Source organism: Rhineura floridana, chromosome 9 (genome assembly GCF_030035675.1).
Source record: "Rhineura floridana isolate rRhiFlo1 chromosome 9, rRhiFlo1.hap2, whole genome shotgun sequence".
NCBI lineage: Eukaryota > Metazoa > Chordata > Lepidosauria > Squamata > Rhineuridae > Rhineura > Rhineura floridana.
Genome location: NC_084488.1, coordinates 6,658,405 through 6,677,011, shown reverse-complemented (window position 1 = coordinate 6,677,011; position 18,607 = coordinate 6,658,405). Strand labels below are relative to the sequence as shown.

Genomic DNA, 18,607 nt, shown 5'->3' with positions numbered 1-18,607 from the left:
CCAACAACATCTGGTGGCCCACTAGTTGCGAAAGGCTGCTTTAGGGGAATGCAGTTAATATTTGTCTGGTTTGTTCTTAGAGATATACTGTGCTTGCACACATGGGAGCTTCCACTGTAAGCAAAGTGATACAGTAGGGCCCCACTCATACGGCAGGTTACGTTCCGGACCCCCGCTGTAAAGCAAAAACTGCTGTAAAGCGGAACCCATTGAATGGCATGGCGTGCGATGCCCGAAAACTGACGTAAAAGCGGAACAAGCGCCATATGAGTGGGGCTTTAGTTTAATTGTGTCTAATTGAAACCGCTGTAGTAGCAAATCGCTGTAAAGCGAAGCGCTGTAAAGCGGGGCCCTACTGTATGCTTTGCAGTAGTCTTTTTCCCATATATGGGAGAATGGCAGCCATTCCTTATGTGGGAGAGTATAAATGAGCACATTCAGAAACTCCATTGGGGAGGTACATTTACTAAGTCTTGGCTTTCCCGTCCTGGGATGAGCTTTCCTTTGTTCTTTATATTGTACTCCACTTTGGCCATTTTGAATGTAAAGCTATGTATATGTTTCATTAATGAGAACTGTGTGTATGAACAGTGAAGACAAGAACTGTTTTTTCAAAATGGGTTTTGACTTAAATCATCTTGATTTAAAGCAGTCCACCCTTTATGTAAGGCTCTGAATTGTAAACAGCTAATTGCAGGCCTGGACTTTAATCAAGAAAATTGGATTTAGCTCTCTCTTGTTGAAAGTGACTTACTACCAAGAAGTTCAGTTAAAGAAAGCAATAAAAGTACACTAGATTACATTTCTGAATAGGGTCTGATTTTAATTTACTTTCTAAACTAACATTTTGTTCTGTACATGATTGATGGCAAGTAAAAAATGTATAACATAAAGAGAAATAATGCCTCACAGAAGAGCATTCCTAAAGTACTTGGCGTTTCCTTCAATATAATGTGACATGTGCATGAGATGCTTCTAAAAATCAGATGTGGCACATTACATTGTACTGCAACTAGTGTTTTTTACTTGAAAAAATGTCCTACATGCCAAATTTAAACTGCAAGCAATAAATTGTTCCTTGAAAATATAAATTACTCAACAGGAAAGATATAACTATTAAATAGGACAGGGCAGATGCAGTTCAGTAGGTGATATATAACCTATTGACTCAGATAGATGACTTTCTTAGCAATATTTATCACCTTGTAGTTTAGATTAATGGCTTCTTGAGTCAGATTTATCACCTTCTGAACTGGATGTTCTACATTAAGCTACAGTTACCTTTTATTGATTCACCAAATTTCACACTAAAACATCAATAAACTCATGTTACATATTAAAGATGTATGGAATGTTAAATCTCTTACTGCCAAAATTAACAAATATGCGTTATTTCATTGGGAATAGGAAGCAAGACTATCATGCAATCACACTCAAGACATTTTTCCTGTATCCTGTTGCAAAATGCTCTGCCTCCACCAGGGAAAAGGAGGCTCAAATCGTAGCCAGCAGAAGTATCCACAGAAATATGGGGGCGGGGAGGACAATGTCTATGAATTGTTACTAAAGGTCATTGGCAACCCACTCTGCCCCCCATTACGTTTAGAATTCCCGGGGGGGATTCCCCCTCCTGACACCTGTGGTAGCCAATCATATTGGGCATTTTAGAACAGATCATTATTTTACATTCACATTCTGAAGAGGTTTTACATATTGAGGGCCATTATAGCATAATGAATATGTCTGGAAACTTCTCAGAACTATGGTGGGGAATGGTGAGGAAGCAATCTAGCTGAGGAAAAGTTCTGGAGAACTTGCTCAATATTTTGAAATATTTTGGTTACCCTGATAAAGGTATTGCCCTACTATGAAATTTGGAGTTGTTATTATGGGCCGACATAGCTACCTTTGCTTTTTTAGGAATCATATAGATACCCATATAAATTTTTTGGAGGTTTCCCACTGTGACAAATACAGGAATACCCCGATTTACGGACATGCTCCATACGCCACCATACCCCGCTTAATGTACGCGCGCTTTGCAATTACGGACACTTAATGGCATGACGCCACTGCCATCAAGTGGCAATTGCAGTGCAGTACATGCATAGATAATTGTTTCACTTTAAGTACATTTTCACTTTACATACACACTCCGGTCCCATTGCGTATGTTAATGAGGGGTATTCCTGTAGTGTCTTCAGGCAGGCAATTTCCCACATCACTTCTAGTTGCACCCTCACTCTTCTTATCACAAGTGTCACATTTGCTCTTAGGATGAGTTTTGTTTTTCTCTCGCTGTCAATGGAAAGTTGTTCCTGACTGCTATGGAAGTGGTCTTAAGCCCTATCAGATACAAGGAGATTAGACTGCAGACTGTTCAGCTGCCAAGAAACTTTCTGAATGATTGGCATGGCATGGACAGCACCATACCAATAAATGTGGGGAAAGGCTGGGAACTAGCCTCCTGACTACTGGTACTGATTGTCTTTTGGCCCCCTGGCGGTTGTGCTGTGGGATGTCGCAGGGTTCCATCTTGTCCCTAATGCTGTTTAACATCTATATGAAGCCCTTGGGAGCGGTTATCAGGAGATTTGGGGCAAGGTGTCAGCAGTATGCTGATGATACCCAGCTCTATTTCTCTGTAACATCTGAATCAGGAGATGCCATGCAAGCCCTGGACTGCTGCTTGGACTCGGTGGTCGGCTGGATTAGGGCCAGTAAACTGAGTCCGAATCCTAGCAAGATGGAGGCACTGTGGCTTGGTGGTTCCCAAGTTCAGATGATTGTCAATTGCCTGCTTTGGATGTGGTCGTACTCCTTCTGAACGAGCAGGTTCGTAGTCTGGGGGTGCTTGGATCCATCTTTGTCCCTAGAGGCCAGAGTGACCTCCATGGCTAAGAGTGCCTTTTACCAGCGGCGTCACTAGCGGGAGTGTGGGGGGATGCGGACCTCCGGTGCGTGCCCTCCCAGGGGCATGGATGAGGTGGCTGGAGTTGTGTGTGCTCGCGCACGTGCATGTGCACTCGAGGCCAGCCACCCCATCCATGCCCCTGGGAAGGTGCGCGCCGGAGGGGCACCCAGCCGGAGAAGGCCTGGGAACGCCGGCGTGCCTCCCTCACCCTGCCGACGCTGCTCCCGGTCTTGCCCACCCGGCCGGCTGCCTCCGAGGAGGAGTTGGAGCAGCCTTGCCGGGCAACGGCGCGGGGCGGGGCGGCTCTGGGTGTCACCCCCCTCATGGTGACACCCGGGTGTGGGCCGCACCCTCCGCACCCCGGTAAGACAGCTGCGGCCATTTCTGGACTGGGATAGCCTGACCACTATCCCAGTCCAGAAACTGGTCCAGTGTTCCTGTACTCATAACCTCCAGGCTGGATTACTGTAATGCACTCTATGCGGGGCTGCTCTTGAGGTTGGTCCAGAAGCTACAGCTGGTGCAAAATGCAGTGTCAAAACTGCTCACTGGGGCAGGGAATTGCCAGCATGTCACCCCATTGCTAAAAGAATTGCACTGGCGGTCCATTAGCTACTGGGCTAAGTTCAAGGTTCTGGTTTTGGTGTACAAAGCCCTAGGCAGCTTGGGGCAAGGGTACCTGAAAGATCATCTTACCCCTTATATACCCAGTCTATCACTGCGCTCTAAAGGTGAACGCCTCCTGCAGATATCATCTTATCAGGAGGTCCATTCAGCATATCATAGGAAGCTGGCCTTCAGTGTTGTGGCACCTACCCTTTGGAATTCTCTCTCTTTAAATATTAGACAGGAACTATCTGTTATACTGAAGACCTTCCTCTTTCAACAAGCCTTTTAAATAGAGGCCTTATCCCTGTCTGTATCTGTTTGGGAATTACTTTTTTAGATGTTTTAAAGCTTCTTTTTTTAAAAAAAGATGTTTTTAAAGATGTTTTGTGTTAATATGTTTTTAAAGATGCTTTGTTTTAATATGTTTTTAAATGTTTTGTTTTAATATATTTTAAAGTCTTTTGTTTTTAAGATGTTTTAGAATGTTTTTAGTGTTTCTGTTTGCTGCCCTCTGCTTCTTCTAGGAGGAAGGGTGGGATGTAAATTTAATAAATAAATAAATAAATAATACTGATAGTACAAATTAGGATTGGGTGCCATGTGGCCCTGGGATGTTGTTGGACTCCCATCTCCGCTTAGCATGGCCAACGGTCAGGGATGATGGAAATTATAGATCAGCAACATCTGGATAGCTACAGGTTCCCCACCCCTAGTACAAAGGTCATGGGCGTCTACAGAATATCTTTCGGGGGGTTTGGGAGAGAAGCAAAAGGGAGACCAGGGTTCAAATCCCACTCAACCATGAACTTACTGGGTGACCTTGAGCCAGTCATTGTCTCTTACCCTAAGCTACCTCACCGGGTTGTTGTGAGGATTAATATCAGGAGGGGAAGAATCATGTTTGTACGCCACCTTGAGCTCCTTGGAGGGAAGGTGGGATATAAATAAATAAATAATAAAACAGTGAAAGAGTGGAGTAGGCTAATCTCTCGCTGTACATTTTATCTCATATCTCAAGTTCTGCAAATCGTAGAAACTTTTTAAAAAATGAAAGCTGGGAATTGTGATTTCTACTTTTTTGGGGGGAGGCATTGCCCCCTTCTCCCCAGGCATGCATGACAATAGCTTAAGGCATACACTCAAGCAATCTTGCTGTGGTTTTGCCAACAGCATTTTCCAATGCTGCATCTCGGACACGGCCTCTCACCCTCCTCTCCTACTCAGCTTGTTGGTACTATTTCAGTATTGCTAGACAAACAATGCAACGCTATATAGGGCAGTAGTTTAAAGTCAATTCCACATTGACTTGTTCTGTGAGGAGCCTTTCTGTATCTGCCATGGAACAACTGTGAATAATGTGAGTGGCTTGTCCCCTCCCTCCCTCCTCATGTTCCCCTTCTGCAAGCACAGCCGTGTCGCATGGGGTGGGGGGGAGGGAGGGATTCAGATGCCTCCAGGATTTTATTTCTATTTTTGTTCCTTTCTGTAGTTACTGAATTTGAAGGAAATACATTTTCTGGAAATAAGTTTTCCCGAGACCTTTTATGTAAGTACCTTAGAAACATGTTATTTGCAGCAAAAGCTGTTCTGCACAGCACCAGCTTGTTGGAAACAAGTCACTAACCCATCTCCCTCTGCTTTCCAAAGAAGTTTTCCCCCCAATATTTAAACATTGATTCTACTTTTTTAAAAAGGGGGGGGCAATAAATGCACACCCCACTGAATAAATGTAAATAACATCACTTTATTGGGTTTTTAAAAAAGTCAATCACAGGAACATGGAAAACTACCTTAAGGTGAATCAAACTCTTCATCCATCCTGCTACTCATTATTGTCTACCTTGACTGGCAGCGGCTTCAGGCAGGAATATGTCCCACCTGGAGATGCCAGGGAATGAACCTGGAACCTTCTGTACACAAAGCATTTGTTCCACCACTAGGAGGGCAAGACAGACTGCTGATTCGGCATTCAGCTATGCATGCCAGTTTAGAAATCAGATAGGTTCCAAAAGGGTAAGGGGGAGTGAGAGTGAGTCTGACTCAAGCTGGGGAGAAAAACCTGCAGTAAGCCCTGATTTGTGTGTATGTGTGCATGCCCCCTGTCAAAGGGGATCAGTTGTGACCCATATTATTTTTACCATCTAGTGAAAAAATTGCTTTCAAACAAACCATTGTTGTAAATCACTGTTATGTATATTTTAAGAAAAACTACAAAGCCAGGGATGTATGACTTATTCTATAGTTACTATTATTTATTTACTTAGAATATTTATATCCCACTTTGTATTCCCAAGAGGCTCTCACAGCTGCTGACAAGATTCTCAACATCACATTGAAATCTGGAACAGGAACATGGAAATAGGATCATTTAGGCTCCTCTCCTTGTTCTTGCCTGATGTCATACTAAACAGTTCACTCTAACATCCTCTGAGGCCACGGAGACGGGTTGAGCAGCTGCCTGTCTGTGATGGAGCTCATCTTCTCTAGCTGGCAATTGGCAGTTGCCAAGCAACACCTGCTTCCTAAGTTCCTCTGAGGCAAGGGACTGGGGCTAAGTAACTGGAACTTGCTTGGTGCATGATGGAACAAGTCTTCATTTGCTGTCAGTTGCAAGGGAGAAGGTCTGAGCAGCTGGAACTTGCTCAGCCTGTGATAGAAGTGTGGTGTTTTCTCACTCCAGCCAGCCTGGATATAAACATGGCTGATATTGATAGTGAAATGCCAGTGCTAGGGGATGGTAGCTGTGTGATGCACTGTGTGTCTGCCACAGCAGGCACATGTAGCCTCCCACCCAAATTTAAACCAAAACTGTCCCTGGCCACATCCACACCAGACCTTTACTTCACTTTAAACAGTCATGGTTTCTCCCAAAGAATCCTGGGAAGTGTAGTTAGTGAATGGTGCTGAGAGTTGTTAGGAGATGTCCTCTTCCCCTCACAGAACTTCAGTCAGAGCAGCTGACTGTTAAACCACTCTGGCCACTGGAGCTCTGTCAGGGGAATAGGAGTTTCCTCTCAGCACCCGTCATGAACTACACTTCCCACGATGCTTTGGGGGAAGCCATGACTGTTGAAAGTGAAATTCAGATCTGGCATGGATGTGGCCTCCAGATTAGGCAAGCCCAGCAGCTGTGAGTCTGGCTTTTAGAACAGACAGTTGGTTCGTACTGAGCATGCCTGACATTATCATTGAGTTCAAGCCAAAATTTCTTAAATTTCTTAAAAATCAGCCACGCATTTTTAAAATGTTTAAACTGCAGAAGATGAGTATGAGGCAAGGTCAGTATTAGGATTACAGGTACTCTGTGAACATGGCTGATTTTTAATGAATTTCAACAGATTATGAGAACTCTGACAGAAAAAAGTCCAAAAGGGCTCCAGGGTTTTTCTCTCTCTTTTTAGACTTTGAACTCTCTATTCTCTCTGACTGTTTTGTGTATTGCCATGAAAATTTATAGGGTTGTTAAGCAAGCATTTCTGAGTTCAGGACTATAGGTTTTGTAAGGTTTTGTTTTGAAATGATCTTAAGGGAAGCATCAGGATGGCATGGGGGTATTTTCAATTTAACATTGCGGAATGCAAAAAATCCACGCTGGCTATAGTATACAGACATTCTTGTGGCTGTATAATATAGCTTTCAGCAGTACCAAAATTCTTTTTTTCTGTTGTGTGCAGGAGTCAAACAAGTTTAAATTTTCCTGGGCTGCTGAAGAGGGCAGTGTTTTGAAAACCTTCCCAACATGAAGCTTTAATCCAATACTTGCTTTTCTAGGAGTAAAGCTGCAATGCTAATCCCTCCTACCTGCAGTAAACCCCACTGAATTCAATAGGATTTACTTTGGAGCAGACATAGTTAGGATTGTGCTGTAAATTAATGGGACTTTTGAGTGAACATAGCAAAGGAGTGAACTTAGCAAAGGATTGTGCTTGTGTTGTAAATTTTTCTCTCCCCCTGCAAAGCAATTAGGCAGGGCTTACATAGGTATCACTGCTTTTATTATGCAGGAAACTAATACTGATGTTTTTTTTTTTTTAATGACCAACTGGTTTTGGTAATAAACTATTATGTGAAGTGTATGTATTTTTACATCTCCAGTGTGTGGGTGTATATGGAGTGTTCCCAACAACCCTGTAAGGTAGAATTGCTGACTGGAAACCAAGGCAGCTCACAACAAGAAATAAATCCCTTTAAAATTGAATAACCATAAAAAGTATAAACAGTTGCAAAAGAACTTAAAGTGTTGTTTAAAGTGGCATGATTCTGAATTTTGGGTAGGGTGAATGTTCCTTATCACTTGAGGCTGCAGTTCTGTGCACGCTTCCCTGTTTGAGAAAGTCCCATTGAATACATTGGGACTTGCTCCTGAGTAAACAATCATAGGATTGCACTAGAAATATCTTTACAGGTTGTGTAAATAAGAAACATCTTTGACAGTCATGCTTATATAAATATTTCCTCATACTATGTCCCATATAAATATTTCCTCATACTATGTCCCGATAAGTATTTGATGTCACACTATGGTTGTAAATTATTACTTCCTCTTCATTTTAAGTGTTCCTCGGGGTGGTCATGATTCCCCCCTGCTGTTTTCATCCTGACGGGCAGATTAGGCTGAGAGATGGTGAGTAGCCCACGGTCACCCAGTAAACTTTATAGCTCATTTCCATTTTAAAAAATTAATTAAAATGATTTGCATGCAGCAAAGTTTATTAAGTAGATCCACACAATACTTTTAAAGCGCATCCAACTCGCATTTAAAGTGCATGATTTCCCCTAAAGAATCATGGGAAGTGTAGTTTCCCCCTCACCGTTATTATTCCCTGTACTCTTAACAAACTACAGTTCCCATGATTCTGTGGTGGGATTTGTGTGCTTCAAATGTGTGTTGAATGTGCTTTAAATGAATGGTGTGGATATGCTGTGCATTCATCAGCGAATTAAAAAAACAATTTTAAAAGATACTTTTTTAAACAGGAAAAAGTCTGTAGCTAAGTGGCAGGGCATACGCTTTGCATGCAAAGGTACAAGATTCAATTTCTGGAAAAGACTCTTGCCTGGAATCCTGGAGAGCCAATGCTAGTCCATGTCACCAGTACTGAGCTAGATGGTATCAAATGGCCTGAGTTGGTATACGTTAGATTCCTTGGTTTCTAAAAGTGGAAAGAGATGCAAAGGCCACAGTGACTCCAAAATTTATTTACATATATTATTTACAACATTTATATACCACTTTATTGTAAAACATCTCAAAGCGGTTTACAGAAGGAATCAAAACAATAATATTATTGGCAAAAGCAGTTAAAGACAGGTATTTAAAAAATTCAAAATAATAAAACCAACAATGAGTTAAAAACAGATAAAAAACACAGTTTTTGTACTTCTGCCTGCCTGGGTAGGCTTGCCTAAACAAACCTGTTTTTAGCAGGTACTGAAAAGAGTACAATGAAGGTCTTTGCCTAATGTCAATAGGCAGGAAGTTCCACAGTGTAAAAGACTGATTTCTTCCAAGACCAGAACAAGTACTATGTGGCACCCATAAAATGGAAAGCACACCTTGAACTTGGCCTGGTAGCAAATCAGCAACCAGTGCAAAGGTATTATGTGCTGATAGGATATCCTCTTGTCAGCAATCGTGCCACAGCATTCTGCACTCAATGCAGCCCCTGGGTCAGGTTGTGCTGCATGGGGATTTCTATGGCCTTGGCTGACTGACTGCCAGGATTTGTTCAGTTTAGGAATCCTGACTGGTTGTGGGATGCTGTGCTTTCTGCCTTACTCATATGGTTGGTATGGCATTGCGTTAGGAAATCATCACTGTCTTTTGTGTTTCTTTTTCTGGTTGCATTTCATTTACCTTTAACCTCACTCCCTTACAGCCATAGAAGCAACAACAGTGGTTCCATGCGCTCTGCTCAACCTTCTTAAACCCACTGATGATGCACCTGGTTGGTTGCATGATGGTTTGTTTCTTGCCCAATAGTGGTAAAAGAGAATTCACATACTAGGAGGTGTGGCTGCAATCGTTGTTCCCAAGCTGCTGTCTGTGAAGGAAGATCAAACCATGAGTGTTTTCTCTCTGTCAGTTATTACTCACTGGAATTGTGTTGGCTGTCAAAGTGAGTTTATAGCAGCCCACAAGGTAGACAGAAAGGGGTAGAGAATCTTCTTTCTCTTTCTCATTTCTCAGACCCTTTTCTGAAGTGAAGGGTCAAATGTGTAAAGAAGTTTGGAGCAGCCATGTTAAAAGGTAGGGGCAGGGCATTCCAGGCAAGGAGTTGCCAACCCTGCATGGAGATGGATGTGTCTGTAGAGGATCCCTAGTCAAGCTTTACCAATACACATTCCAAACCATATCTATTCAGAAGTAAGTCCTATTGAGTTCTATGTGGTTTGGTAAGTGTGTTTAGAATTGCAGCTTTCAGGGGCATCTTTACTCCTGAGTGCTCCTATCTAACATCTCCATAACACTAAGCTCCTTTCTCCCTACGGTGGCCTTCTGGTGGCTGGCCTGGCCTGAGGGCACTTAAACCCTTCTTGCCAGAAGCATGTAGGCTAGATTAAATGTTCCCTACCCAAGCTCTATCTTTTAGCTAAGATTTCTATCTTAATATCCAATCGGAGAAATGTTTTTGTTTGAATTGTATGCTCCAAGCAACTGTGGTTGATGCTTAAGGTGTCATGCTTAATGACATCACTGGGACCTGCCCGTGACATCACCAAAGCCTGCCCCTGTGACATCACTGCAGCTTGCCTCCGTGACATCAGTACAACCTGCCCCAGTGACATCGCTAGAGCCTGCCCCTGAAATCTCAGGGTTTGGGATGCTTCTGAACTGGCAACCCTAAAATATGTCAATGAATGGCCAGGAGGATCACACTGGGGAGCATATTCCACAGCTGAAAAGGCCCTCTCCCTTGTCACTGCCCTCCAAGCGTCCCTAAGTGGAGGAACCTGGAGAAGGGCCTCAGAAGAAGATCTAAGAGTCTAGATATGCTCATATTGGGAGAGGCATTCCAGAAGATATTGGTCTGGATTAAGCTTCAATTTATGGGCCCTCATCCTTGTTGGAAGTTGTATCTGGCGCAAGCAGATGCCCAGGATGCAGAACAGTATAGTGACAGTCTAGATGCCAGTTGAAGCAATGAGCCAGACAAGTAATAAGTTTTAAGAGTCACTTTACTGACAATAGAATATATCACAAGCTCTCTCTCTGTACAAACTCCTCGACCCCCACACCGACTGGCCAGATCTGCTAAGTCTTATAGATAAGGCCAGCTGGTTGCCTTGGATACTTGTCCTTGAGATCTACACGGACTCTGTGCTTCTTGGCCTTGTAACTCTGCTGTGGAAAAATACATTCAGGCACTCTTTCTTTGCCAACACCCCCCACCTATTTTTCCATAGCATAAACCTTTATCATTTACATTACATCTTTCATGTTTCTTCTAACTTTTGTTATCACAATTACAGTTACATTTCTTGCAGTCACTTAAATTACATTTCTCCACATGATACATTTCTTCAGTTTACATCAGCATCATTTGTAATACAGTTACTCCATTGCAATCTCAGCATCACTTTCATTATATTTCTTTCAGCAATTATTTTTCATGATTCCCATCATCCCACTTTTTCCAGTTACTGAAGTCTATATGCTTAATGGAATTTATTTTAAATCTAACAGGTGGAATACCTTTGGTTGTTCTCTCTGATCTGCGTGGTTGTATTTCTGCCTTAGTGTCTGTGTCTGTGTCAGGCGATTCCTCAGTTTCTCTCTCAGAGCTAGAACTTGATTCACTACTGCTGCCTGTTTCTTCTTGTTTTATTGGTACTGTATCTGCCTGTTCTGTTCATTACTAACTTCAGTGTTTCCCAACTCCACATATGTTTTCCCTTCCCAGTCCTGCTCTATTGCTTGCACGCTTCTGCTTAACACCACAGACCTTTGTTTTGGCATCCAAATTCTGTAATACGTGTTTTCAAATCCCAGCATGTACCCTTTGTCTGCTCTCCTTTGCAGCTTCCCTGTCCTTTTATTTTTGGGAACATGTACCCAGCATTCTGCTCCAAACCTAATCAAATGTTTTAATCTGGGTTTTCTGTCATACAATTTCTGATAAGGAGACATTCCAGTGGCCTTATGGAATATTCTGTTTTGAATGTAAGCTGAATACAGAACACACTCTCCCCAGAAACCTTGTGTTAAAGAGGAGTCACATAGCATTGATCTTATTGAGTCCTGAAGCAACCTGTTCCAGCGTTCAGCTAACCCGTTCTGATGAGGACTATAAGGGACTGTTAACTCCTGTTTTATTCCTCTTTTATCCAAGTATTCAGTAAAAGAGTGTCCTAAGAACTCTCCTCCTTGATCTGATCTTATTCTCTGTATTTTGACACCAAACTGCACTTCAATTTTTGTAATAAATCTTTTCAGTTTCTCTGCAGCTTCACTTTTAGCTTTTAGTAAATAAACAGTGCAGAATTTTGAAAAATCATCAACTATTGTCAGGAAATATCTTGCACCCCCCTGAGTAGGTTGAAATGGCCCCACTAAGTCCACGTGTATTAATTGATAAGGTGCATTTGTACTGGGCATGGCTTCTTTGTTCTTTGCAGCCACAACTGCCCTAGTTTGTTTACACACGTGGCAGTCTACATATTTTTCACAGTTTCTCAATGTCACATCATTACTGTTCTCTGTTGTTTTCACCACATTTTCATATCCTATATGGCCTAGTTTTCTGTGCCATAAATGAAAACAATTATTATGGGGTTTCTTATTAGCACACATGAGTACATGATTTGTTTGTTTCACGTGTAAGAAGAACAATGAGTCCCTCACTATTCCTTTCATGAATATTTTTTCTCCTCTCATTACATGCACTGAACCCCTTTTGAACATTACTGTGAACCCCATTTCATTGAGTTTCGACACAGCCATAATGTTGCATTCAATATCAGGAACAAACAGCACATCAGTCATAATGGTATTGAAACCTGCTAATTTCACTGTACCCCTACTTTTGATAAGTTTCTTAGATCCATCAGCCATTATTACATGATCCTCTATGTCACAAAATGTATGAAACATGGATTTATCTTTGATTATACTATTTCTTGCCCCACTGTCAATTGCCCATAAATCTTTACAGTTATTTCCCTGCTCATTGTTAATACATTGCTTATTCTTACTAGCATAGATCACCTGTACACATGGTTTTCTTCCTCTTTCTCTTCTTCTTGCTTCACAATTCCTTTGAAGATGTTGCTTGGAACCACAAAAATAACATGCCTTTTGTCCATACAGTCTCTCTTGTGCAGCTTTGTTGTTCTGTTTTTCCACGTTGTGTTTAGACTCAGTCTGTTCCTGCTTTGCCATTTCCTGCCTCCTTTGGAATTCTTGTAAAAGTTTGCCTTCTATATAATCCATATTGAGATTTGCATCGTCCATTGCTTCCAAAGAGCTCACCAGACTATCATAACTTGAATCTAGTGAAGCTAATGTGATATACACTTTTTGCGTTTGAGAATGTTCAATTTCACGTTCTGATAACTCAGTAAACAGTCTGTTTATTTCCAACAAATGCTCTGACATGGTTGTATCTCCAGATAAGCGCATCTGATACAATCTTCTGGCAAGATATATTTTAGAACTGGCAGTCTTTTTCACATGAATATTTCTTAAAGTTTCCCAGGTTTCCTTAGCTGTTGTTGCATCACGCACGTGCAGTAATTGAGAATCATCAATAGCAAGAACAATTAACGCCTTTGCCCTCTCATCCAGCCTTCTCCAATCTGCTGGAATAGGCACCCCGGCGGGTGGGTCTTCTGCGATAGCTTTCCACAGGTCTTCTTTCACTAGAAAAGCCTGCATTCTCTGTTTCCAAGTGCCATAATTTTTCCCTGTCAGCCTTTCCAAGGGAATCCCGGCCGATAACGTAATAGACGTACTTTCACTTTTCACAGTTCACTGCCTTTGTAATTAGAGCTTCTCACCTCTGTCCTTCAGTCCCACGGCTCTCTCACAGCTTTCAGCTCAGCTTTCGGTTTCTCCGTCTCTCTGCTGTTTTACTCGCTGGTCTGCAGTTCTGGCTTTTCTCTGCCGCTTTTCTGCAATCCTCAGCACCAGGTAACCATCAGCACCAGGTAACCATCCTCTGCTACCACTTGTTGGATGTTGTATCTGGCGCAAGCAGATGCCCAGGATGCAGAACAGTATAGTGACAGTCTAGATGCCAGTTGAAGCAATGAGCCAGACAAGTAATAAGTTTTAAGAGTCACTTTACTGACAATAGAATATATCACAAGCTCTCTCTCTGTACAAACTCCTCGACCCCCACACCGACTGGCCAGATCTGCTAAGTCTTATAGATAAGGCCAGCTGGTTGCCTTGGATACTTGTCCTTGAGATCTACACGGACTCTGTGCTTCTTGGCCTTGTAACTCTGCTGTGGAAAAATACATTCAGGCACTCTTTCTTTGCCAACAATCCAGTCCATTAACGCAACCAAACACTGATTCAGCACATCCACTGCCTTACCTACAGAAGATGAAAAGGAGAAATAGAGCTGTGTGTCATCAGCATGCTGATGACAACACACTCCAAAACTTCATATGACCCCACAGGGACACCAATGGTTGCATGAATCCGCCTATGTACCTTGTCCATGTCCTCAGGCTGCAGCAGCTGAAACTCATCCAATGACATTAGACAAGAAAGTACTCCAGAAACCTTGCCAGGATAATCATCAGCAACAATGAAGTCCAAATCCTGGTGGATGGAAGCATTTTTATTCTCAAAATGCTTAGCAAACATGTCACAGCAGGCATCAGACGGCTCTTCTACATCTCTAGGGCCAGTATGTAATAAACCCTAGCCACTCTAAACACCTCACTGCGGGACTGCAAGCTGTGGATGCAGTGGAGGAGGAATCTGTTTTAAATGGATTTATACAGGGAATTTGGTGGTCCTGACCTGAATATGCTTTGTTGGCATTAGACTGCCTACTGTGCTTGCCTTTGTTTAAGATGCTCATGTATTGTCATTTTTTTAAAAAAGCCCAACTAATTAAATACAAAATTATACACAAAGATATGTACATTATATGTATGATATGCATAAAAGAAATAAGCCCCATGTTGTGCTACATCTCTTGCAGCATAATTTTATAACTATATTCACTAATAGGTGAAAAACCTTGAGGATTAAGAACATACCTGTAGCCAACAGATATTTCTATCAAACTTTAAAAAGCAGGGGAATTGGGCAGCTATAAGTGAATGCACCACAGGAGGAGGAGACCTGACCTCCTCTCTGAGATATTGTACTGCCCTACAAATTTGTCAAAATTCAAACACAATTTGGCACCACTCACCATATCCTGCACAGAGTCACATGTTACCAAATTCTTCCAAACTCCACAGCAAGTGGATTGGACTGTGAAAGACCAACCCAAATTGCATTTGCATTTTGACAAATTTGTAGGGCAGTCCAATATCTCAGAGAGGAGGTCAGGTCTCCTGCTCCCCTGGTGCATTCACTATAGCTGCCCAATTTCCCTGCTTTTTAAAGTTTGATAGAAATATCTGTTGGCTATAGGTACGTTCTTAAACTGCAAGGTTGTTTGCCTATTAGTGAATTTTTCTGCTTTTTAATCAAGGAGGTAGGAAATGGGATCCTGTGCAAGTTTGCTGAGAATGGATTGATCATTTGCATGCTTATTGAGTTCCATGGGATTTACTCCCCTGAATCATGCTAAGGATAGGTAAAACTGACCACGGGTTGGGGAGAGGAGGAGGAAGGGCAGAGGGGAGCAGGGGGAGGGGAGCAGGCAGGAGGAGGAGGGGAGAGGGAGGGCACGTTTGATCATTTGCATGTTTATTGAGTTCAGTGGGATTTACTCCTGTGCAATCATGCTTAGCATAGTAAAACTGACTGGGGGAAGGAGAAGAGGGAGGGAGGGAGGGCTGGAGTGGGCATGGGAGGAGGAAGAAGGAAGAGGGGAGGGGAGGGTGAAAGGAGGAGGAAGGAAGAGAAGAGGGGAGGAGGAAGGGAGAGGAGAAGGGAAGGAGGGGAAAGGCAGGTTTGATCATTTGCATGTTATTGAGTTCAATGGGATTTAGTTCCATGCAGTCATGGTTAGGATAGGTAAAACTGGCCATGGGGGAGGAAGAGAGGGAGGAGAGAGGGGAACAGAAGGAGGGGGTTGGAAGGGGAGGAGGGAGGACTGAATAAAGGGGGTGGGAAGGGGCAAAAGTGAGGTGATGGGAGGGAGGAGGATGGGAGGGCAGGTTTGATAATTTGCATGCTTATTGAGTACAATAGGATCCTGTGCAAGCATGCTTAAGAAAGGTAAAACTGATCATGGCGAAGGAGGAGGGGAAAGAGGGGTTTGGAAGGGGATAGGGGAGGGGGATGGAGGGTCAAAGGAAGGGGGAGGGAAGGGGCAAGAGATAGGAGGGAGGAGGAGAGGAGGAGCAGAGGGTAGGTGTGACCATTTGCGTGCTTTTTGAGTTCAATGGGAACTACCCATGTGCAATCATGCTTAGGATAGGTGAAACTGACCTGGGGGAGGGGCAGGGAGGGGGAGGGGAGGGGGAGAGATTGGGTGGATGGACACTGGGCAGAGGGGAAGCCTCTTTCCTTTCCAAAAGGAAAACATTGTGAATAATATTGTTTTTCAGCATTTCCCCCAACTTTTTATTCTACAGCAGGCACATATAGCCTCCCACCCAAATTTAAACCAAAGCTGTCACTGATCATATTCACACCAGACCTTTATTCCACTTTAGACAGTCATGGCTTCTCCCAAAGAATCCTGGGAAGTGTAGTTAGTGAAGGTTGCTGAGAGTTGCTAGGAGACGCTCTATTCCCCTGACAGAGCTACAATCAGAGTGGCTTACTGTTAAACCACTCTGGCCACTGGAGCTCTGTCAGGGGAATAGGAGTGTTCTGTCAGCCCCCTTCATGAACTACACTTCCCAGGATTCTTTGGGGGAAGCCATGACTGTCTCAAGTGAGATAAATGCCTAGTGAGGGTGTGGCCCCCCAATTAGCCAATCCAAGCAGCTGTGAGTCTGGCTTTTAGAATGCTGACAATTGGTTCTTATTGAGCATGCCTGACGTTATGATAGATTTGAATGCTAAATGTCTTAAATGAATTAAAGATCAGCCAGGCAATTTTTTAAAAACTTTTAAACTGCAGAAGATGAAGGTGAGAGTATGGGACAAGGTCAATAATGGGATTACAGGTCCTCTGTGAATATGGTTGATTTTTATTTAATTTCAACAAATTATGAGAACTCTGACAGAAAAAAGTCCAAAAGGGGTCTGTTTTTTCTCTCTCTCTTTATACACTTTGAACTGTCAATTCTCTCTGTTTTGTGTATCACCATAAACATTTAGAGGGTTAAGCAAGCGTCTCTGAGTTCAGGACTATACATTTTGTAATGTTTTGTTTTGAAATGAGCTTATGGGAAGCATCAGAATGGAATAGGGGGTATTTTAAATTTAACATTGCAGAATGCAAAAAATCCACGCTGTCTATAGTTTATGGCCACTCTCATGGCTGTATAATTAAAGCATACATCTTTTTATACAATTATATACCTTGTTGTTTGTAACTGTGCAGGTTAATTTAGAAAACCTGAAGTTTATAAGCATGCACTATTATACATATAAAAATGTGTATAATATGCAATAATAGTTTGCATTTTTAGCAGAAATGGGAAAACTTGCTTCTCATTGAGATTAAGGAGCAAGATGGGTATTCCAAAAAAATCTGTGTGGATAAGCTTGACATTGAAATTTTCAGAAAATTCCATCCTTTCTTGCAATATGAGATGGCAGCTGGTGGTGGAGGCATAAAGGAATGTGCCTACACAGTTTTCCTGGTCTTGGCTGTGGTAAAAAAAATTAAAAGAGGTAACAGTAGTATAATTGCATTTACATTTCTTCTTGCCTGCACTTTATTAACACTTACCTCTCTTGAACTATAAAAGTATTTACCACTGATATCATTCATATTTAGCTTTACAGCAATAATAATCTAGCAATTTTTCAACATATTTTATATAAAATTGCATGTACATTATTATACATTTGCTTAAATATTATAATCATGGTTTTTGAGAGGACTATTATATACACTGAGTTAGCAAAACCATATATTTAATAAAAACAACAGCTAACAGCACCTATTACAGAAAAATAAGGCTTCTACTTTGGGAACCTTGACAGCAAAACCAAAATCCCCGATCAAACTTTTATTGTTGTGTCTCATTAACAATGAAGTTCAGATTCTGATCGTTGTCTTGTGTTCATTTAGAGTTTGCTTATCTCCAGCATCACAGTTCATCGTCATCAGATAGGGCATCAAGATAGTCTGTATCAACATACAAGAGGAATCCTGAAAACAGACTGTCCGCCCATGTGGGATCAGCAAAAAGGCCATTCTGATCGGTGTAGAAGATCTCAAGCCATACTTGATCCTCTGGCTGAAGGTAAATCACTGTTGACCCAGAAGCTACATCGTGGTTTCCTGTATTAGCATCAAATGTCTTTATCCGGAATTTCCCATTGTGAACTAGGCCAATGGCAAGATGTTTGTTTGCCAAAGTGATATCATAGGAGAAGTAATATATCCCTGGGATGGCACATATGAACTTCCCATTTGAAGGATTGTAATGCCCCCCTTCATTGAACAGAACTTTATTGAATACGATTGGCAATCTTTCCTCTGGGTAACTCGTTGTGATCCCAACAGAAAAGGCAGATTTCAGTACTATTTTTCCACACTTACAAATTCCTGGTAAACCTGTTTTTCCTCTTTCTCCTTTATCCCCTTTTGGACCTGCTGGACCGACAGGACCAATGACACCTTTAGCACCTCCCATTCCTGTTGGTCCTTTTTTACCAGGTTCTCCTTGGTATCCTTTCTCTCCAGCTTGTCCTACAGAGCCAGTCTTTCCTCTTAAACCTTAAAAGAAAAAGAAAAATAGCTTAAGTCTATTGATTTCAGCGGGTCTATTTTTAGACTGAGTTGGCTATCACCCAGTTATTAGTAAACATACACGTAATCT

General features: G+C 42.2%; 1 protein-coding gene and 1 long non-coding RNA gene across 11 annotated transcripts in view; one reads left to right on the top strand and one right to left on the bottom strand.

Moving 5' to 3' along the window:
* The window catches only part of LOC133364235 (uncharacterized), a 32,883-nt gene that overhangs the window by 1,410 nt on the left and 12,866 nt on the right, over window positions 1-18,607 (top strand). For 5 of the 7 annotated variants that reach the window (XR_009757886.1, XR_009757889.1, XR_009757883.1 and 2 more), the window contains exons 2-3: window positions 5,013-5,069; window positions 17,854-18,028. This is a non-coding gene — a long non-coding RNA (uncharacterized LOC133364235). Of the gene's footprint in view, window positions 1-5,012; window positions 5,070-8,078; window positions 8,148-17,853; window positions 18,029-18,607 lie in introns of all 7 variants that reach the window. The other 2 variants (XR_009757888.1, XR_009757887.1) reach the window with 2 other exon arrangements.
* C1QTNF7 (C1q and TNF related 7) overlaps window positions 15,125-18,607 on the bottom strand; it is a 72,951-nt gene continuing 69,468 nt past the window's right edge. For all 4 annotated transcript variants that reach the window (XM_061584506.1, XM_061584504.1, XM_061584505.1 and 1 more), the window contains one exon: window positions 15,125-18,504. In XM_061584506.1, coding sequence (XP_061440490.1) covers window positions 17,873-18,504 — 632 coding nt within the window. In that variant the 3' untranslated portion in view covers window positions 15,125-17,872. The remainder of the gene's footprint in view (window positions 18,505-18,607) is intronic.